Source organism: Manihot esculenta, chromosome 3 (genome assembly GCF_001659605.2).
Source record: "Manihot esculenta cultivar AM560-2 chromosome 3, M.esculenta_v8, whole genome shotgun sequence".
In the NCBI taxonomy this organism is placed as follows: domain Eukaryota; kingdom Viridiplantae; phylum Streptophyta; class Magnoliopsida; order Malpighiales; family Euphorbiaceae; genus Manihot; species Manihot esculenta.
In genome coordinates this window covers 7,669,073-7,691,747 of record NC_035163.2, presented here as the reverse complement: position 1 = coordinate 7,691,747, position 22,675 = coordinate 7,669,073, and the positions used below count along the sequence as shown (strand labels likewise).

General features: G+C 38.5%; 1 protein-coding gene and 1 long non-coding RNA gene across 3 annotated transcripts; one reads left to right on the top strand and one right to left on the bottom strand.

The window, feature by feature from the left end:
* The first annotated feature begins 8,730 nt into the window (after positions 1 to 8,730).
* On the top strand, positions 8,731 to 13,346 carry LOC122723238. The gene is made up of 3 exons (XR_006350206.1): positions 8,731 to 9,115; positions 10,286 to 12,414; positions 13,210 to 13,346. It is a non-coding gene; the product is annotated as an uncharacterized LOC122723238 (long non-coding RNA).
* LOC110611496 (potassium channel KAT3) lies at positions 9,282 to 22,503 on the bottom strand. 2 transcript variants are annotated; one of them, XM_043954913.1, is made up of 13 exons: positions 22,135 to 22,499; positions 21,812 to 22,027; positions 21,009 to 21,170; positions 20,288 to 20,345; positions 13,237 to 13,554; positions 12,314 to 12,553; positions 12,059 to 12,157; positions 11,938 to 11,970; positions 10,799 to 10,984; positions 10,640 to 10,717; positions 10,073 to 10,142; positions 9,730 to 9,888; positions 9,282 to 9,505 (listed from the first exon to the last, which is right to left on the bottom strand). In XM_043954913.1, the coding sequence occupies exons 1-13, from the start codon at positions 22,308 to 22,310 to the stop codon at positions 9,402 to 9,404; spliced, it is 1,899 nt and encodes a 632-aa protein (XP_043810848.1). In that variant the 5' UTR covers positions 22,311 to 22,499; the 3' UTR covers positions 9,282 to 9,401. The 2 variants fall into 2 exon arrangements, with proteins under 2 accessions (XP_043810848.1, XP_043810847.1); XM_043954912.1 differs by having other exon boundaries at positions 10,640 to 10,984; positions 22,135 to 22,503.
* Positions 22,504 to 22,675: the final 172 nt, after the last annotated feature.

Genomic DNA, 22,675 nt, shown 5'->3' with positions numbered 1-22,675 from the left:
CGGAGCCACCAAGATGTATCAAGATCTAAAGAAGGTTTATTGGTGGCCAGCTATGAAGAAAGAAGTGGCACAGTTTGTGTCAGCCTGCGAAGTGTGTCAGAGGGTGAAGCTGGAACATCAGAAGCCGGCTGGAATGCTTAACCCGCTACCTATTCCAGAGTGGAAATGGGAAAATATAGCTATGGACTTCGTAGTGGGGTTACCGGCGGCGTCCAACAGATTGGACTCCATATGGGTGATTGTGGACAGACTCACCAAATCTGCTCACTTCATCCCTGTCAGGAGTGGCTATTCTGTGGACAAGTTGGCGCAGGTGTATGTCGATGAAATCGTCAGGCTGCATGGGGTTCCTGTTTCAATAGTGTCCGATAGAGGGCCCCAGTTCACCTCCAGATTTTGGCGGAGTCTGCAGAATGCCATGGGTACTAGGTTGGATTTTAGCACTGCTTTCCATCCATAGACGGACGGACAATCAGAAAGGACCATCCAGACCATAGAGGATATGCTCAGAATGTGTGTGCTGGACTTTGGCGGTTCTTGGAGGCAGCATCTACATTTGGTGGAGTTTGCCTACAATAACAGCCATCATGCTAGCATCGGGATGGCTCCATATGAAGCTTTATATGGAAGGAAGTGCAGATCACCTGTTTGCTGGGAAGAGGTTGGAGAAAAGGCCTTGGCAGGGCCTGAGCTAGTAGAGATTACCAGCAGGGTAGTACCCATAATCAGAGAAAGAATCAAGACTGCTGCAAGCAGACAGAAGAGTTATGTAGACGTCCGCAGAAGACAGTTAGAGTTTCAGGAGGGGGATCTGGTATTGCTCAAGGTGTCTCCTATGAAAGGAGTGGTTCGCTTCGGAAAGAAAGGTAAATTAGCTCCACGATACATCGGACCCTTTGAAATCTTGCAAAAGATTGGGAATGTGTCGTACAAGTTGGATTTACCTGCTTCAATGGAAAGAATCCATCCGGTTTTCCATATTTCAATGTTGAGGAAGTTTGTGTCAGATCCGAGCAAGGTTCTTAGTGAGCCTGATGTGGAGGTCCAAGAGGATCTCACCTATGTTGAACAGCCTGTACGGATCATTGACACCCAGATCAGAAAACTAAGGAACAAGGAAATCCCGATGGTGAAAGTCCTGTGGAACCACCACAATTTGGAGGAATGCACTTGGGAGACACGGGAGTCTATACTCCAGCAGTACCCTCATCTCTTTTAAGGTTAGATCTCTATGTGTTTATGTGCTATGTATGTATGTTATGTTCTATGCCATGCTATGTACTAGTTGAGGAACATTCGAGGACGAATGTTCTTAAGGGGGGGAGAATGTAATACCCGGCTAGACTCCGGTATCGGAATTCCTACCGTCCGGTGGAATCTCGGATGTCGGAAGTCTCTAGTAGGGTAGAATCATATTTTCATAAAATGTTTTAAGGTATTTCATGGTTTTAAGTATAATGGAAATGAGTTTTTGCATGAAAACAACCTTGAAGGAAAACTCAGGTTCGGCCGCCGAACCTCAAGTTCGGCCGCCGAACGTGCATGCCTTCGGGAGCGCCTTTAGGCCCCCGAAAGCATAAGTGAGGAAAGTCCAGGTTCGGCCGCCGAACCTCAAGTTTGGCCGCCGAACATGGCATGCATGCGGAGGCACGTTCGGCCCCCGAACGTGGCCTGGCCAGCCACTATAAAAGGGTCCCTTAGCCGAAAACGGGCGAGCTTTTTCCCCATTTCCGGCCAAGGTGAGTTCTCCGCCACCCCTCACCGATCTTGAGTCTTTTCCTTCAGATCTTTCGAGTTTTTCACTAGTTTTCATCTTGTTTTGAAGATTTCCAAGTTTTGAGCAAGTTTTGGAGTTTTGAGGTTCAAGAACTCAAATCTCTTCCAACTCCAAGTTAGAACGCCTCTACCCTCGATCTTCAAGAGGTAAGAGTTGATCTCTGGCTTACTTTATGTTTTAAGCAAATTTTATGCAAGTTCATGGGGTAGAAAATGCATGTGTAGCTTATGTTGAGCTTATGGGTTTTTGATGTGATTTTGAACAATGTGGCTTGCAAATGTATGTTTGATGTGTTTTAGATGGGGTTTTAGTTAGTTGTTGCCCCTAGGAACTTGTATGCTTGTGTATGAGTGTTGTAGAATAGGTTTATGCATGTTTGGATGAGAGTGGAGGCATAAATGCATAAGAGAGCTGAGTTTCTGCCATTCTGGGAGAAACCAGGTTCGGTAGCCGAAGGAACTTTCGGCCGCCGAACGTGCTTGTGGAGGCAGCCTTCGGCTGCCGAAGCTTGCCCCCGAAAGGAGACTTTCATCTCTGTCTGGGAGTTTCGGCCGCCGAAAGTGCCGCCGAACATGCATGAGTTTCGCCTCTGTCTGGGAGTTTCGGCCGTCGAAGGTGCCGCCGAACCTGCCTGACTTTCGGCTCTGGAGGGACTTTCGGCCGCCGAACCTGCCGCCGAAAGTGCCCTGTCCAGCCTTCTTTTGCATGTTTTTCTATGATTATTCCATGATGTTTTAGGGGGTTTTTGGGGAATAGTTTAGAGTTGTGTTCATGTATGTTTGGTCCCTCATTTGAGTCCACCTGTGTAGGTTCGGACCCGAGGAACCGAGGACCCCAGCAGTGAGTCTGTTGCCCCAGTGTCTGGTCAGAGCTATCTAGAGGTGAGTGGAATAACTTATTATGTTTTAAAGCAAATAATGGATTTTTTTAGCATGTATCACACATCATGAATGCCATGAGATGTACTAGGTTGTTTGCATTAGAATTCACGAATATGTTGCATTGCACACTTTATTGTTGATTGATGTGGATGAACGTTGGATGATCCATAGCCCTCGATCTATGATATGACGATGTGATATGTACGGTACGGAAAGTAAGACCAGTGGGACCCATTCTACGTTCGCTGGCACTATGTAAGGGAAAGACCAGGACCCATTCTACGTTCTGGCATAATTGGACCATGTTATGTTATGCTATATAAGGGAAAGACCAGGACCCATTCTACGTTCTGGCACAGTTGGACCATGTAGAAGGCTATTGGTGACAAGTTCATCCTTGATGTGATTAGCTGTGATGTGATGCATTCCATGATCCATATGATTTAAGTGTTTTTATTATTCTGCTCACTGGGCTCTAGTAGCTCACCCCTCTCCCATTTTCCCCAGGATTGCAGGTACAGGGTAGACCAGGAGATCCATAAGAGTAATGAAGTCATGTGTTTGTAATAGATAGTGTGGACATGATAAATGTATTAATGTTATGTAAAAGTACTGTTTTAAGTATGTAATGACTTTGAGGATTTGAGGTTGTGCTTGACTATATGTTTAGGATGTCCCTTTTGATACATGATCTTAGACATTTTATGAGTATGCAAACCAACTCAACATATGTTGTATCGCCCATTAGGGCATTGATGAGATCCCACAGAGGGATTAATGCTTATGTTATGTTATGTTCAGTGCATGCACAGGTTGAGTTTGGTTGATGTATATGAAAAGAAAAGTTTTAAATTTTTATGCATGTTGTTGATCATGTATGGGATTATACAGGTTTTCAGGTTTCATGTCAGGCTTGCTACGGGTCCCGGCGGCCTTAAGCCGATCTGGATCCTAGCGCCGGTAGCGGTCCGATTTTCGGGTCGTTACAACACATATGGGATTGCAAGTGGCACCATCTCTTCTTCTTCCTTTCTTTATTTTCTTGTTTTATTTCAGCCATGAGTGGCTGAAACCTTTTGTTTTAGTTGAAGATTAGGTGATACTTTGGTTGTTTTATGGATTGTGAGATCTGAACATACATTATTATCTTTGGTTATTCAATATTTATGCAACTTCATGCTTGATTCCATTATTGTTTCATTATTTTGATTAATGTGGCCACTTGATTCTTGATTGCAAGGTAATATATTGTTAGTTTGAATAATTTTGAGTCCGTAATTGCTTGGATTATTCAAACATAAGAACACTTGGTGTAAAAACTAAGGAAGTTGCATAATCTAGCAATATCACCATGCGTTTGGGTAGCTAGGATTAGATCTCTCTATTTCTTAATGCAATTGACAGTTGTTTTGATACCTAAGGCCCAAGGACGTTCCTCGGCAACTTGTTGATTAGTGATTAATTAGAGGACGTTCCCTAATTGGTTTATGATTAAGGAGAGACATGGTGGTGAGAAGCGTCTTCCATCTCCATAACTAATCTATTGAATCTATCAAGGGAAACTAAGTATCAATGATCAATCCCAACAACTGAAGTGGATCCAATTCTTCAACTAGATCTTTCTCATGATTGAAATATCTTTATTTTATTATTCGCTTTCTTTTATTGCTTTCAGGTTTAGATCAATTCAATCAATCTCAAAACTCCCCTTTTTACTTTACTTGCACTTTATTTTTATTTTGCTTTCAGTTTCTTTGCTTTCAGTTAATTCTCTTGGTCTTGACAAGGAAAATAGGTAACTTCTCAATTCGCTGTGGATTTGATCCTTTCACCACTATCTGCAGTAGTAATATTGTTGATAACTAAAAAGGTTATTTTTGACCGACTTCAACAACCGACAGTTAGTAGGAGAGGCAATTTGCAGGCTAATTATAGATAGCTACAATTGTGAGAATCTGATAGCTAAGCAATTGGTGGAGAAATTGCAGTTGCCTACAAAGCCGCACCTTTCGCCATACAAAGTCGGATGGATTAAGAAAGGTCCGACAATTGAGGTCAACAGAATCTGCAGCGTGCCTATCTCGATCGGTAAATCTTATACTGAACCTGTTAATTGTGATGTTGTGGATATGGATTGCTGTGGAATTTTGCTAGGTTGCCCTTGGTAGTTCGATGTTGATGCTTTGCATAGGGGAAGGAGAATTCATACATGTTCACGTGGAATCAAAAGAAAATTACTATCTTGCCTTCCGGTTCTGTGAAACATTCTAAAGTGGAAGGGAAGAGTGTTGTTGCTATTTTCACGAGAGTGCAGAGGCTATCAGGCGCAGTTGACAAATATGGAGGCACACTGGCTTTATTGATGAGAGCAAAAGGTACAATGGAGGATACACCATCTTTACCACCACCTGTCAAAGAGTTGTTGGAGGAGTTTCCTAAGATAGTGGAGGAATCATCCAAGCTTTCACCTCTGTGGGATATCCAACATCAGATTGATCTCATTCCTAGATCAAAATTACTGAATCTGCCTCATTACAGGATGAGTCCAAAGGACAGTGAAATCCTTCAAGAACAGGTTGAAGAATTACTGAAGAAGGGGCATATTCGGGAGAGCATTAGCCCCTACGGAGTACCTGCCCTATTAGTTCCAAAGAAAAATAGGACTTGAAGAATGTGTGTGGATAGCAGTGCCATCAACAAAATTACAGTTCAATATCGATTTCCTATTCCACGATTGGATGACATGCTGGATCAGTTATCCGAGTCTAAATTCTTTTCTAAAATCGACCTTAAAAATGGCTATCACCAAGTACGGATCAAGGAGGGAGATGAATAGAAGGCTACCTTCAAGACTAAGGAAGGCTTGTATGAGTGGCTGGTTATGCCCTTTGGTTTGACGAATGCACCAAGCACTTTTATGCTACTCATGAACCAGGTTTTGCACCTTTTCTTACGCAAATTTGTGGTTGTTTATTTTGATGAAATCTTAATTTTTAGTCGCAGCAAAGAAGAACATTTACAGCATCTCCGTCAAGTCATGACAGCCTTGCAAGAAAGTGAGTTGGTTATTAATCTTAAGAACTGCATTTATATGACGGAGTGCATTCTATTCCTGGGGTTCGTTGTTAGTGTAGAAGGGACACATGTTGATGAGAAGAAGGTAGAAGCAATAAGGAATTGGCCCATCTCCAAAACTATTTCTGAAGTTTGCAGCTTTTATGGCCTTGCTACTTTCTATCGACGGTTTATCAGAAATTTCAGCAGTATCGTTGCCCCTATCACAGATTGCTTGAAGAAAGAGGGAGTGCAGAAATTTGCATGGACTGAAGCTGCCAACAAGAGTTTTGAAGAGATTAAAGATAAGCTTACTTCTGCCCCTATTCTTGCTCTACCCGATTTTGATAAACTGTTTGAGGTTGAATGTGATGCTTGTGGAGTTGGGATTGGTGGATTGTTGTCACAATCTAAAAGGCCTATTGCCTTCTTTAGTGAGAAACTGAATGAAGCTTGAAAGAAGTGGTCTACTTATGAGCAGGAGCTATATACAGTATTCCGGGCTTTTAAAACTTGGGAGCAATATCTGATGGGGTGAGAGTTTATTATTCACACAAATCATCAATCTTTGATCCATTTTAAAACTAAAAAACATGTGAATAAGATGCACGCTCGATGGACAGCTTACTTTGGAGCCTTTCATTATTTCATCAAACATAAGGCTGGCCATAATAATAAGGTGGCATATGCTTTAAGTAGGAGGGCTGCTCTATTGATTACAGTTAATCAGGAGGTTGTAGGTTTTGAATTCCTAAAGGATTTGTATGCTATAGATGATGACTTTGCTGATATATGGGTTAGAGTCCAGACTCACCAGCCTGCTGATGGGTTCTTAGTACATGATGGCTTTCTTTTTAAGGAAAATAGGTTATGCATCCTTCGATCTTCTTTGTGGGAAAAGCTGATTCAGGAGGTCCATGGAGGAGGTTTGAGTGGTCATTGGGGCGTGACAAGACTATTGCTAGGGTAGAGGAGCGTTTTTACTGGCCACAATTAAAAAGGGATACAGGTCAGATAGTCCATAAGTGCCTAGTTTGTCAAACTCAGAAAGGACATTCGCTGAATACAGGCTTATACACTCCACTGCCTATTCCAGCACATCTTTGGGAGGACTTGTCTATGGATTTTGTTCTTGGTCTTCCACGAACTCAATATGGATCTGATTCTATTTTTGTTGTTGTTGATAGGTTCTCCAAAATGGCGCATTTCATTCCTTGCAAGAAAACTAATGATGTTTCTCATGTGGCAAAACTGTTTTTCCAGGAGATTGTTCGCTTATATGGCGTCCCTAAGACAATTACTTCTGACAGAGATGTGAAGTTTCTAGCTCATTTCTGGGTGACTTTATAGAAATATTTTGGAACTGAACTTCGATACAGCAGTGCTGTCCATCCCCAAACTGATGGACAAACTGAAGTGGTGAACCGCACGCTTGGCAATCTTCTGCGCTGCATCTGCAGTAACAAGAAAACTGCTTGGGATCTTGCTCTTGCCCAAGTAGAATTTGCTTACAACAGTGTTGTCCACAGCTCCACAAAGATGTCACCATTTGCTGTTGTATACAGAAAAGTCTTAGCGCATCCAGTTGATCTTATTGCCCTTCCCACAGGTTCTCACAACAGTATTGCAGCAAGCAACTTGGCAAAACAACACGTTGACGTTTTCAAACAGGTACAACAATGCCTTACAGAAACTAATGACAAATATAAAGCTACAGCTGATATACATAGGCGTTTCAAGTCCTTCAATGTCGGTGACCAAGTTATGGTGTATTTACGCAAGAAGCGTGGTGGGGGATAGAAAAAGCTTGACGCCAAGAAGATTGGTCCATTCTAGATCATTCAGAAGATCAATGACAATGCCTATGTTCTTGACCTCCCACATGAGATGAAAATTTCAAAGACGTTTAATGTGAAAAATATATTTCAGTACTATCCTACTGATGACAACTCGAGATCAAGTTCTTTACAAGTGGAAGGGAATGACATGGAGCAACTAGCCTTAGACTTCAGATTTGGACCGGGTCTAACTTTTGCTACCGACGTTCGATAGACACCCATGATAGGTTTTCAGAAAGGGAATTTCGAAACGCACAACTTTCAAAAGTTCGATAAAGAAATTTCATCGTTTAGAGAGTTAATTTTGCATTTTAATTATTTTTTTGAATATTTTGAATATTTTCATAATTTTGCTTATTAGGTTTTTGTTTCTATTATAAATAACCTCTCTTAGCTATTAGAAAGACACTTTTTCAATCTTTGAAGAATTTCAATAAGACTTTTAGTCTTCTAACCTTATCTTTTCTCTTATTTCCTCTTAGTGAGAGGAGTCTAAATAGTTCTTTATCATCCTGATTGTCGGGTTCTTGCCTATTCTTCAGAGGCGGAGTCTCAACTCTCATCTCTCCTCGGTGGTTCGCTTTTGCACCATATGCTAGCACCACTTAGTTTTGGTATAATTTTCCGATAATATTTGAGTAACGCTAATCTTAATTTGAAGGAAAATGATGTCTGGATCATAAATCTATCACTATGTTTAGACCAAGAATTCTTTCAAAATGCGATCTTAATATCATGAGTTTTACCACAATTTTCCATCAGAAAGAATGATATGAATTCATGATCAGCGGTTGCCTATTGTTATTTCTAAGTGATTCTTCCATGAATCGCTAAGCATGGAGTTCCAAGATGTTGAGAGTCCAAAAGAAAAAACTTTGAGAAGTTTGTACCCATTCTGTGCTTACAATACACTTCAATTTTCACGCATGGATAACCACAGTGCTTTATTGTGTATTTAATTTGTTATTTTTGGTATCCTATTTGCTCTAGTTGAGTCTGTTTTGCTCATAATGGTTCTGTGGTTGACTAGTATTTTATCATTTAATTTAATACTTTTTTGTTAAATAAATTGTAAGGTTCCGTTTTCTGTTTGCAGATATGTCACAGCAGGTTGAGACGGCAATGGGGAACATGCTTAAGATGATAGTATGAGTTCTTAATCACTTTTAATTTCAGAAATGCAATGGTAGTTAATTTATTGTACTTCAAGAAGGAGTTTTACTTACGTACTAGTAATGCATTCATAATTTTCTCTTTCTCCTCATGAAAAATAAAAGCATTTGGTTATTTCTGCTTCTCCTCTGTCTGTGAACTGTTATCTTTTATAATTATATGTATATTTTATAGTTTTTCTATTTCTTCCTTTCTTTTCTCTGCACGCATTTTATTCCTTTTCTTTTTCTTGATGAATTCGGTTTGGTGAAATTGATCAAAGCTCTGCTGCTGGAGGAAAATGCAAAGATACTGCACTTCAAAGGAAGAAAATCTTGCAGGAAGAGAAGGAAAGGTTTTGGAAAGCTGCTTTCACTGTATTGGATACGATCAATAACAGATGCTATAGAAGTGTAAGCTCAAAGATTTTGTTAATGTTTAGAGTTTGAGTTCTAACCTTAAAATATATAGAGATGTTGTATATGTCCAGCTGCCCGTACTATAATCACATAGTATTTGTACACATGCATTTCAAACACACACACACACACACCCAGAAAAAAAAAGGATCACACAAGGTACATAATTCTCCTTGTCTCATATTTGACAACTCAAAATTTTTTACAATGAGTTTGCAAAATGATCACTTAGAACAAAAATAAGGTATGCTGAAAGTTGGTAAGAATATCATTTCAATCTTCAGAAAATAAATAAGTTATCATTCTCTCTTAAAGCAACCAACTCTTCCACTTGTGAGCCATCCTCCATGAGAATTGTGTTTCCTCGTTTGCCAAATTTCTTTTCTGCATGTATCAAATTTAAGAAAGTTGAGTGCATTATATTGGCCTTCCATTCTCTCTCTCTCTCTCTCTTCTCTCTTCTTCTAGTACATAGACATGAAATCACAAGCTAAAAGGTGAGATCGTGTAGGCCTACAAATATGCCACATATGTTGCTAAGCTCTTTTATCTTGCTATTGAATAATTAATTATTATATGTAATATCAGCATCTGCAATACATTGATACCTGCTAATCTGAAAAGATCTTCTATTGAATCTGGCATGTGTATGAGCTTGCCTGATGTGTCACCTTGACCTTCTGCTGGACTTTCATTTGGATGATGCCCATGGATTACCACCCTGATGGGATTTTTGCTTGATATTGGACTAGAAGTTTCTGGTCTTTCTGCAAAATTGTTAGATGAATCTTATACAGACAGGAACATTATGTGATCATTAATTTATGGAAATCTATGATTCTGTACATTGGAGAATCAAGTCCTTGTATCAAGCAGGAAACTTATTTCTGTACATTATTACATTGTTAAGTATGAATAGAGATAATTCAAGGCCCTAGGCATCATGTTTACCTTCATCACTTGTATCTCCATGAGAATTTAGTGCTGCAGGATTTTGTAGCCCCTCATTTGTTGCATTGTGCTGCAAAGAACAAAAAATGATTTCTAAAGCTAACAATATACTAATTGATCAAAATATTCTTGTCAAATATTGTTTCATACTGGCTATCATAAATTATATATACTATGCTGAATGCTTAATCTTCTTGTATTATATTGCTGTAGTTGCTGGCCCATAACAGCTGACTTTCCTCCTGCTTCATGTCTCTCTCGCTCTATCGGTATCTCTTCCTTTCCCTCTATACTTTGGCATGTCTATAATTTATTAATATTCTTATATTCGGAAATCCAGAATGGTACAACATACCATTCTCGTGTTTCAATCCGTTATGTTATTAGAATAATATTTAAACTTTTATTGAGAGGTCCTGTTTTGTCTTCCAAAACTTATTTTAAATTCCAAGGCCATAAGATTCTCTGCATAACTGTTGATTAGCCTGATTCTTTTGCAGCCAGATGCTAACTCCATAGAAATTATTTGTCTGACATTAGTTATATTAGTCAGAGATGAAGAAATACCTCTACATTCATGTCACGCAGCAATTCCATCAGGAAGGGTATTTCTTTTTGCATCTCTTGTTTTAAGCCCTTCAAGTACTGAAAACAAAGAAACCAGCATAAATATTGAAGTGATTGTAATTGGTGTGCTATGAGAATGACAAATAATTCTTCTAAAACCTGAATAAAGTTGGAGATAATTGTTTTTCCATCTTCACTTTCTGGTTGCACCATTAGTTTGAAATGGTGATGGCTCATCCTGATGACCTGGGAAAGCCTCTTGGTCCTCATCGTAAAAGGTTGTGGGATATTAAAAATAACTCCTATTTCTCCTGCCACATCTGCAGCCCCTAGTTTTGACAAAACCTGAAGAACTCTTGTCAGCATTGATAAAGGTTTGTTAATTGCAAATCATTAGGATAACAGGCTTCAGTTAGCTTGCTTTATATATTGAATTTTTGTAAAGGTTCCGAAACTTAAGACACTGGAATATGTTGACATGTGCTACAATCGAGTGATTAAGTGCCGGAATTATTTGCTCTGAATATGCTTGTAAATGTGTAATCTAACCATTGTTAGATTGTTCGTAACAGTATATAGCCATATGCTTGAATTATCAAGCTGTTTGTGCCTTTATTCCTCTTTTATGTGGTGTCAGAGCCAAGGATTTGAACGCTTGTGTCTAACTTCTCTTGTTGTTTCTTAGAAACAAGTCTTCTGCCTCTTCTAGCTGCAATAGGTTGAGAGTTATATAAGCTCATTACCCATCCCGTTAGGAGCGCCAGTTGCCAATCTTTTCTTCTTTCTTTTATTTTTTATTCTCCTTCCTCTTCTGTAGAATGTATAACATGAACAGGATGTCAGGATCCCTTAATAAGCGGCCTGTATTTTCTTTATTACCTCATGAAGATAATGCTCTCATAACTTCTGCTTATTGTTTTGCATCACGAGATATAGCTGATTGAAGTTTGTTCAGTTATATGGTAACCTGTTTGTTGATTTCATTCCTCAGGATCTTGTTGACTGTAAAGTGTGATCCTGTCATAGTTGTGTTGGTTAGTTGAAGGTTCAGCATCAAGGAGATACTATGTTTTGTGGATTTGCTGTGTAGCGTTCACTTTGTCTGCAAACTGGAGTTCTACTTTCAACCAGGTCTATGTAAAGGCTGAACTATGCTCTAAAGTGTCATCCTTGTGTATGAAGTATTAATTCAAGTTATCGTACACTGTGGAAAGCTAAACAATTGTTCTCACACAAGTATGAAGAAAATTAAATTTCATTCAGGAAGTAGTTTGTTGGTTAAATATATTCCGAAATACCTGCTGTGTTCCATTCTTGTATGTGAGCACATCCTGCAAAATGAAATACAGCTCAGGTTTCAAATCCAAGAGCATATAATATTTAATTGCCTGTGAGAAAAAAGAAAAGAGCTGGCCATACCAATTCTCCGGACACCATAATATAGAAATCTGTAGGAATCTCATTTTCTAAAATGATTTCCACCTTAGGTGGATAGTATTCTGCTTTCATCTCTGATACCTGAAGAATAAACGCAAGAAGATATTCGTGAAGTTACAATTGTTTTGGCTGCTTGCATTAGTCATAATTGCCATTCCTACATTTATTTATTTGAGTGTTTGATGCAATTTCTTATTTACTAATATAAATTACATGGAGAGCACAGGGTATATTTACCAGCTGGATGACGAGGTCTTCAGAGACTCCTTTGAATAGATAGGTGTTTTCAACAGTGCTACGGAAAAGATGCTGAGCAATGCTGGATCTTATAGCTTTTGGTAGGTCCTCTAACACTTCTTCTTGCTGTAACTCGGCTGTTTTGAATTTTAGTTGCATGTGTGCCAGCATTTGCCCTTTCAAGCCTTCTGGAAGTCTATTCTTGCTTGCATATCTTAATACCTCATTGATGGTATCTCTCTGTCAAACCATTATGCAAACTAGACATCAATCCCAGAACAGCATTTTCTAGTTATTAGACTCCGTTAATTTATGAAAAATAACTTGTATATGAAAAATATTATATAATTTTTTTAAGAAAATATTTTCTATAAAAATATTTTTAAAAAAATAACTTATTTTTCATTGTTTCATTATAATGTAAAAAATAAAAAATATTAATAAATTTGTATATAATAGTGTTAATAAAATCCTCAAAATTCAAAAAATAACTTTCTTTTTTAAAAAATGAATGCAGCCATTTTCTCTAAAAATGACTTCAATTTTCTTTTGATTAAAAGAATATTTTTTATTGTTCAGCTATAATATGAAAAATAAATATTTAAGTATTCCAAATATCAGAAAATGTGAAAAATATTTTTCTTTAAAAATTGAATTTTTTGAAAAAATGCAGTCATTTTCTTTAAAAATGACTCTTTTAAAAAAATTAATCATTTTCTTTAGAAATTGACTTAATTTTTCTTTTAATTAAAAAAAAAATTTCAGTTAACCAATTATCTTAAGTACCCTAGACATAAAAAATTGTGGAAAAAAATTATCCCAAGTACCCCAAGATTAGAAAATGTAGAATAGAAAATATTTTTCACGAAATAAATGGAGGCTTATTGTACATTCAGGATTTTGGATTGATAGATGGAATTTACCATGGCAAAAGTTCGAACTGCAGCGTGGACAATAAGATTTGTCATGTTTCCTATTATATAAGCGGTGAGACCAATGTTGAATAGCATATAAAACATGTTGAAAATCTTCTCTCCTGTATTGACTGCATGCAAGTCTCCATAGCCAACTGTGGTAAGGGTAACAATTGACCAGTAAATTGAATAGGTGTAGCCTAGCCATATGCTTCTGTGTTTGAAATCTTGGATCTTGATTCCAATCCATGTATTGTCTGGGTTTTTATGATGGGAAGCTAGCCAGAAATAGAAGCATCCTGCTGAGTGCACTGCAAATAGGGTAACCTGTCTTGGTTTGAAGAGAAAAATCTTACAGATATCAATTGACGATATATGCTCCAGAGTTGGTGGGGAAAGAAGGTGAATTACTTTTTCGTTTTTGAGTTATGTCAAAATTAACACATATGTTTTTATATTTTTTAATTTAATAGTTTAATTCCAGTATTTTGACTCTGTAAAATTAAAAGGCCCCTTTATTCATATTCAAAAACTGCGTATTCTTTTCAATTTTATAAAGAGCAATTGATTTTAAAAGTCAAACTTTTACGAGGTCTGACGATTTTATCTTAACATTTCAATTTTGACAATTTACGCCAAAATTGGAAGTTTTGTAAATATTTTACCTAAATTGAAATCTCATTTAGAAGGCGTGTGATTTAACATGACATTGCAGGTGGCAATTTCAATTTTTTATTATTACAAGTGGGTTTCATTATGACATATAAACAACCTTGGTTAGATTTAATCATAGAATACACAAGGTAAATTTCATTATAATTAAAAGAAACCCTAAATTAAAACACCTTAAATCAAATTTCATATTCTCAGAGCCCTAATATCTCTCCATTTGATATGCTCTCTTCCAAAAGTATAGCTTAAGAAGAAGATTTCACTCACACCCCACTTTTTGATGTATGAGAAAAAGTTTCATTTTTGTACTTGGGATATGAAATTCAGATATTCAATTTCATGGTTGCTTTTGCAATCTTTATTTTCTGGTTCCTTGGCTCAGTTGAGGGATTCATCCCCAAGACCTAACCTTGCACCTATGACCCATTGAAGACGTGCAAGCTTGCTCTAGCCGCTGCTCTTCAGCACAGTTTCCTTCTTGCTTGGTGATTTCACTTTTGTAATTCTTGCATGAAAATTGCTACATATGCAACTGCTAGAACCACCCTTAAGGCAAGAAAAGGAGTTGGTAAGGCTTCTATTACTGCATTTAGGTCTGGTGTTGTCATGGTTTTATCCTTGCTATAGCCTTTTGGTACTTTTCATTGTCATCAACCTCTTTAAGATTTACTATGGTGATTGATATTCTGAGATCCAGAAAATAGAGTTTTACAGTGTGTGTGTAAGCTTAGTCTGGGAGAAGCATGTCCCTCTCCTTTTAGTCCTTTTTCCTTATCTTCTAGTGACACATAACTGTCCCTTACTAAGATCTGCCACCTGTCACTGTCATTCAGACCCATATGTACGGATGTGCCAGCGTACCCCTCCCTGTCAAGCGGTCATTTAATTTCCCTCAGCACGCGTGCTGATAGGGCTGCAAGGTGACTGGACTTGTTTTCTTACCCCTTGTCATGTCACCGGGCTAGGCTATCCTCGAGTGGACCTGCGCACTTGGTCAGTCCAGTCTGCCTCACGTCACCGGGTTGGGGCATGCAATGTTGGGCTAGTCTGCTTGGGAATGACTTGATGGGTTTTGGGCATGTGTTCTTCTCTAGGGCCCGGCCTCGCCCTAAGGTGTAAGAAGCCTGGTGGTTATCAAGTGCCCCTTCACCTCCTCAGCAGTTATTCTATGAGCGATAAGGGGTAAATCCTTAGGCCCCCATTATGATCGCGCGACCCGAGGGTGACTTCTGTAAAAAATGTCCTTTTTTGCCTTTATTCTTTTCAAATTCAAAATTCTCAATTCTCTCCAGACTCTCCTTCTCGCCTTGCTCTCTGTACTTCGTCTCTCTCAACCTCTGCAAAATTTCTTTGAGGTACGTCCCCTGCACTTTCTAATGGCTGTCCCTAGGCTTCCTGATGTTGTGAATCAGAGGTCTAGTATCACCTTTGCATCCCTCTCCAACTTCTTTTCCCGAGAATACCTAGACACCCCCTTTTTCGCATTAGAGCTCCTTATCGTAACGAGAGAATGGTCCTCCCTGTCTCTCCGCCGCAGGGTTTGTTTGACTCCCAGCGGGATCGCAGCTCGGTCTTTTTTGTCAAGCAGCGCGATTTTGGTCTGACCTTCCCCTTTTCTCCCTTCTTTGTCGAGGTTTTCTGTTACTTCAGAGTAACTCCTCGCATGCTCTCCCCCAACTCCATTCTTTTTATGTTTTCCTTCGAATCCATCAGCTTATCCTGGAGTTTCACTCCCTCTGTCGTTTTGTTTTTCACCTTCTTCCGTCTGGTCCATGCCAGTCCAGAGTTCTATTACTTTGCTCCCCGAGGAGAGTTGTCTATCTTCTCAGGGTACAAAGACTCCATAAAGGCTGGGTTGAGGGTTTTGCTGTGGTGGAGCTGAAGGAAGGCTCGGGACTATCTTAGGATGTGGACCTCTTCTGGAGGGATGTCCCCCCAGGCTGTAATGACCTTCCTCAGCTGCACCTGTTGGATCAGATCTGCCTTCTCAGACTGACTTCTGTTTCTCGGAAGTATAAGGTCGAGAAGTGCATGTTCGTGTTTAGTCTTCAGGACTGCCGGAAAGCTGGTATTTGTCTATTGACGTTTTATTTTTCTCTTCCACCTTCTCTGGGTTTGGCTCAATGCCCTTTCCACTGACCATGTAGCTTAGGAATTTTCCTCTAATAAAAAAAGCACACTTCGCCGGGTTCAACCTCATTCTGTACTGTTCCAGCACCCCGAATACTTCTTTTAGATCGGCCAGGTGCTGCTGGAAGGTATGACTTTTCACCACCATGTCATCTACATACACTTCTACATTTCTCCCTATTTGGCCCTTGAAGATTTTATTCATCAATCTTTGGTATGTCACCCTTGCATTTTTCAGCCCAAAGGGCATGGCCTTGTAGCAATAAGTCTCATCTTCAGTTATAAACGAGATCTTCTCTTCATCCGACCTGTCCATTGGGATTTGATGATAACCAGACATTGCATCAAGGGACGATATATAATCATAACTGGCCATAGAATCGACCATTTTATTAATGTCGGGAAGGGGATAATAATCTTTGGGACAGGTTTGGTTCAGTTCGGTAAAATTTATACACATTCTGTATTTGTCATTGGCTTTTTTCACTAACACAGGGTTTGCTAACTACTGTGGGTACATAACTTCCCTAATGAATCCTGCCTCTTCTAACTTTTGAACCTCTTCGGGAGTGGCTTGTTGTTTCTCCTTCTCGAATACCCTTTTCTTCTGCTTTATTGGTTTAGCTCTGGGGAGGACAATGAGCTTGTGGGTCATCACCTCGGGGTCTATTCCTGACATGTCAGAAGGCTTTCAGGCAAAACTTGAGGCATGTCCTCTGATAAGGGCAATTGCTGCCACTTTCTGCTCTCCGTCAAGGCTCACGTTGAGGCTGAAAACCTTGTCTGTTTCTTTCTCTGATAGTGAAAATGTCTCTAGCTCGTCAACGGGCTCTGTCCTGGCCTCCTTCTTTCATCCCGGACTTCCATGACCTCTGGGTTTACTTCCTCTTCTGCTACATTTGGTTCTGCCACCGTGGCCAGATACACTGCTCTAGCTTACTCCTGTTATCCTCGGACTACTCCCACTCCTGCCTCGGTTGGAAACTTCATGGTCAGGTATTTGATGTTGGTCACTGCTTCGAAGTCATACAACATAGGCCTTCCCAAGATTGCGTTGTAGCTTAATAGGAGTTTCATCACAAGGAAAATTGTATAGTGAGTGCGAGACAAGGGCGGTTCTCCCAATGTTAGGGCCACCTTCACTTTCCCTTCCACAGCCATCGGGGTTCCCCCTATCCCCTTGATCGGGGCCTGATCCCTTACCAACTGCTCCTCTGGTATTCTCATTTGCTGAAAGACCTTGTAAGGCAATAGATTCACCTTACTCTCGTCGTCTACCAAGATCTTAAGGACCCTGTAGTTATGAATGACGGCCTCGATGACTAGAGCGTCGTCGTGGGGCATCTGAATCCCGTGAGCATCTTCAGGGGAGAAGGAGATGGTTACTGGAGAATGCTCTACTATTTGTAGGACTTCGTTGCTGCTCCCTTCTCCACTCCGGCTCCTCTTCTTTCCTCTTCTGCTCATTAGGCCCCCAATTCCCCCTACGATCATGTTGATGGTTCTACTGGAGCCGTCATTCACTGGCCCTGCTCCCTGTCTATGGGGCCTCTTTGCTATGGCGTTCTATTGGGGCCTTTCTCCTTCTGATTTCTTCAAGAAATTTTGGAGATGCCCCCTTTTGATCAGTCTCTCTATCTCATTGATCAGTTGGTAGTAGCTGTTGGTGTCATGGCCATGGGTCCGGTGGTACTGGCAATAATTGTCTGGATCCCTCTGGCTAGTGTCAGCTCTCATGGGCTTGGGCCATTGGACAAAGTCCTTGTCCTGTACCGCCATGAGCACTTCAGCCCTGGATGCATTCAGAGGAGTGACTACCTCAGGGATCCAGGGCTGATACACTATTTGTTCTCTCATGTTCCAAGGCTGCCTGTACATCTCGGGCCCTTTATTCTGCCGCCTCTCCTGCCTCTCAAGCCTTTTCTCCTCCACTGCTTTACCCCTGTCACCAGCTTCCCTGGCTAATCTACTCGTAGTTAAGGCATCGTCTTGCCTTATGTACTTCTCTGCCCTCTTCATCAGCTCCGTGAGGGTGGTGGGTGGTTTCCTACACAGCAACCCAAAGAACTCACGGTATGTGGTCCCCTTCTGCATTGCTTCCACTGCTCGGCTCTCATCCAGCTCAGGGATCTATAAGGCCTCCGTGTTGAAACGAGCCACATACTCCCTCAGGGATTCATTCTTCCTCTGTCAGATTGTTTCTAAATAGCTGGTCTTCCTCTCAGCTGGGACCCGGCGATGAACCGGTTGATGAATAAGTTGGCCAGGTCCTTAAAGCTCTTAATGCTCCCCACCTCCAGGCTGTTGAACCAAGTCCTCGCCGGTCTCGTGAGAGTTATGGGAAAAACCTTACATATTAAGGCATCCGAAAGAGTCTGGAGCTCCATGAACGTTTTGTAGTTCAGGATGTGCTCTCGGGAGTTCCCTGCTTCGTCATATGTTGCCATTGGCGGCATTAAGAACTTTTTTGAGATGGTCTCCTGCTGGATCCATCTTGAAAAGAATGAGGATGTGGATAAGAAGGTCTGGCTGTTATCATTTGCCCCCAGTTCAGCCAGGAGTTGTTCCTTCATCTTCCTCAGCTTCCGGTCTACATACAACTCCTTTTGCCTTGGCCTTTTCTCTAGGCGATATCCCTCCTCCCATTCCTCACTTTCAATCCTCCCGGCTATCCCTGCAAAGTAGCTCTCTACTTCATCATTTTCAATGAGCTCTCTCACCCTCCTTTCTCGGGCTCTAATTGTCGGCTCATCTTCTCTAGCGACTCATCGACTCCCTTCTCCGGTTCTCCGACTGCTTTGTTGGGGGATCTAGTAGTTGAAGGTGGATTGGGGCTCAGTGGCATTTTCAGCTACAGGGGGTATGTTCAGTGGGGTATTGAGGCCCTTCTGTTGTAGCATCTGCTCCAGCTAGTGAGTAGTGTTTTGTTGCTGAAGAGCCATGGTCTAGAGTTCTTGGTCAAACAAGGTGGTTTTGGGTACATTTCCTGCCGAGCTCGGCAAGGGATTAAACAACACGGGTGGTTGGTTTGAAAGGGTTGTGGGGCTTGAGAATGAGAACTGTCGACCTCCTTGAGCAGAGCTTAGGTCGTTCTGGGGTGCTACTGGTATGGTTTTCATTGTGATTTGCCATGTGGATCTCAGTGGGTGTTATGGGAATGGAACTCTAGTGACGATAATATCTCATTCGTTCCCGCAGACGGCGCCAAATGATATTCTGAGATCCAGAAAATAGGATTTTATAGTGTGTGTAAACTTAGTCTGGGAGAAGCACGTCCCTCTTCTTTTATTCTTTTTTTCTTATCCTCTAGTGACGCATAACTGTCCCTTACTATTGTGCCTCCTGTCACTGTCATTCAAGTCCGTACGTACGGATGTGCCAGCGTACCATTTCCTATCAGGTGGCCATTTAATTCCCTCCGATGCACGTATTGATAGGGCTGCAAGGTGAATGGGCCTGTTCTTTTAACCCTTGTCATGTCACTGGGCTAGGCTATCCTCGAGTGGACCTGCGCGCCTGGTCAATCCGGCCTGTCTCACGTTACCGAGCTGGGGCATGCAATGTTGGGCTGGTCTGTTTGGGAATGATTTGATGGACTTTGGACTTGTGTTCTTTTCTAGGGACCGACGTCTAAGAAGTCCAATGGTTATGGGTGATGATTGGGCGCAATAACTGGTTAGGATAGATGAATCGGAGAGATATTAGGGAGAGATATTAGGTTAGAAGGGAATTTGAAATTTGATTTAGGATGTTTTAATTTAGAGTTTCTTTTAATTGGAATGGATATTACCATATATATCTACTGTTAAATCTAAGGTTGCTTATGTGTCATAATGGGATTCATTTATAACAATAAAAAGTCTCATCTGCAATATCAGAAAAGCAATAATATACATCTCTCAATTGGGATTTTAATTTAGGATAAAATATTTACAAACTTTTAATTTTGTCATAAATTATCAAAATTAAAATATTAAGATAGCATCATTACATTTCGTAAAAATTTAGCTTTTCAAAGTTAATTAATATTAAAATATTTATGTTTAAGAATTAAGGGATGTAAATATTAATTTTAACGTAATTTAAGAATGAAAAAGTAATACATCTTTAAGATATTTTAGTAATTTCTCATATAATTAATGGAAAATTGGATTGAGGGCTTTTAATGTGATAAATTCAAAATCATATACATTAATTTTGATATAATTTAAAAAAACAAATAATTCTTCAAAATAAAAGAAGATAGAAAATTGCTTACACTAATTAGTTTAACGAGTCTTGTCAGAAAGTAGCTGAAACGTATGTCTTTCTCTAACCTGGAGGAAAAAGCGGAATTATTATATAAAATATATATTTTTACACTTAAATTTTAATATTTTTATTTATTAAATACGTTAATTTTAATTATAACCTAATAAATAACTTGTATATTGAATTGACTATTGAAATCAGCAGTGGATATTATCAAATCAACAACATTAAGAATACGTAATAATAAACTTGCAAAATGAAGCTGTTTACAAGACTCTCTAAATCTTAAAAATTATTATTTTTAAACACTTAAAATTTAAAAAAATATATATTATTTTAAATATTTAAATATTTAAAATATTTACTTTTAAACTTAATTTTAAAATTATAAATATGAAAAATTACTTTTAAATAAAATTTTAAAATTATAAATTTAGGATAAATTTGAAAAAATTACTTTTAAATATAATTTTAAAATTATAAATTTAATAAAATTATATTTAAAAGTAATATTTTTTTAAAATTTAAATATTTATTAAGTTTTGATTAAAATTAAAGTATTTAATAAATAAAAATATTAAAATATAGGGATATAAATATGTATTTAGTTAATTATTATTAATTGATTGAATTTGCAGAAAATTTATTAATTTATCTATAATTTTTAATTTTATTATTTTTTAATAAATTTTATAGATTTAATAGTAATTCAACTTTGAATTAATTACCTTTCGAATAATTCACTGACACGCCTAAGTCGCCAGAGGCGAAGCAGGTTGAGGACGCGAAAGACTTCAGATTCACTCGTTTTGCCAGTGAAAATTCTGTATACGAGTTGAAATGGAAGAGTTGAGGCTACGTCCATAGGGAACCATAAGCTTGTGACATACCTGAAAATAAAACATGCATTTAGAATTTTTAAGGGAAATTAAATAATTTAAAACTCGCATATAATAATTTAATATTTGAATTCTAATATGAAATCTGATCAAATTTATGTATTACTCAATTAAAACAAGTTGATTTCAATTGTTTTATTTTGCTGAAATAGATTTTAAATTTTTTTAAAAAATTATTATTTAATTCTATAAAAAAATTTATTTATTAATCCGTTAATTTTAAAAAATACATAAAAAATTCTCTAAAATATCAAAAAATCTACTAAATAATTTACACTATTAAAATTTTAAACTAATACTGCTATTTTTAATACTAAAATTTATTTATTTTTATTTACATGTTAAATAGGAGCATAGTAAAAAGTTAGTGAATAAATTATTCTAATAGAGTGGAAAAACTTTGGAAAACCTCATTAAAAAAAATGGTGAAACCCTACTTTAATAGCCTATGTCTGCATAACGACAGATAATGTAGACACTTTTTTTAAAAGATGAAAACAATAAATTTTTTTTAAACAATTAATGTGAAAATTAATATTTTTTTTAATCTCATCGCTAAAGAATAATTTATTATTAAGATTGAAATCAATAATTGGTTAAATCGGAAATGAGAAGGTCTGATTAATAATTACCTGAGTGCAATTTTCTTGTGATCATCAACAAGAAGATAGGTAGATTTGTCCAAGTAAGCCACAAAAAAAGTGAGCAAAATATCAATTGCAAAAAAGACATCAACCACCAAATCCACCGCCATGAAACCTCCGGTGGCCGCTTTTTTGAAAGCTAGCTCAAACGGAGACGCCCATGCACAGTATATTACCAATGCTACAAGAAACGTCTGCCACCACCTGCGCAACCACAGCTTCTTCTCTTATATATATATAAATATATAAATTTTTATTCTCCTAAAAAAGAAAGAAAATTAAAAAAAAAAAAAGAATAGATATTTAATTACCTGTATCTACGATCGTATGGAGCTATGACCCGTTTCCTGAGCTGCAAGTATCCTTCGTCAACAACGGTTCCGAAAGCTGGCAAAAGGCTGCTTGAAACTGAGGCTAAATTTTTCATCATTTCGGTGCTTGATCGCCGGCGGAAGAGCCATGGCAGCGGCGCTCTTGTTTCGGACATTCTTGAATTAGCCGGCCGGCAGAGAGAGAATGAAGTAGTTGTTTACTGGAGGTGGAAGATTATGATGATGGAGAAGTTGGTAAGGAGCTTTCAAAGTCAATATTTTTGTAGTGTATGTATGTGTTTCATTAGGTTGGAAAATTTTGATATGAATAATGCATTAAAGTAATTACGAGTTGACTCTTCATCAAAAAAACAAATCTTTTAGCTTTATAAGCTTAATTATAATTAAAAATATTAACAAAGATAATTTAGTTGAAATTATTTTCTTTCTTTTCTTTGTTTTTTTTTTTTTTTTTTTTTTGAAATTATCATTGCAACTTTTGAACAAAAATTTTACGTGCTACTTCCGTTATTGAATTAAA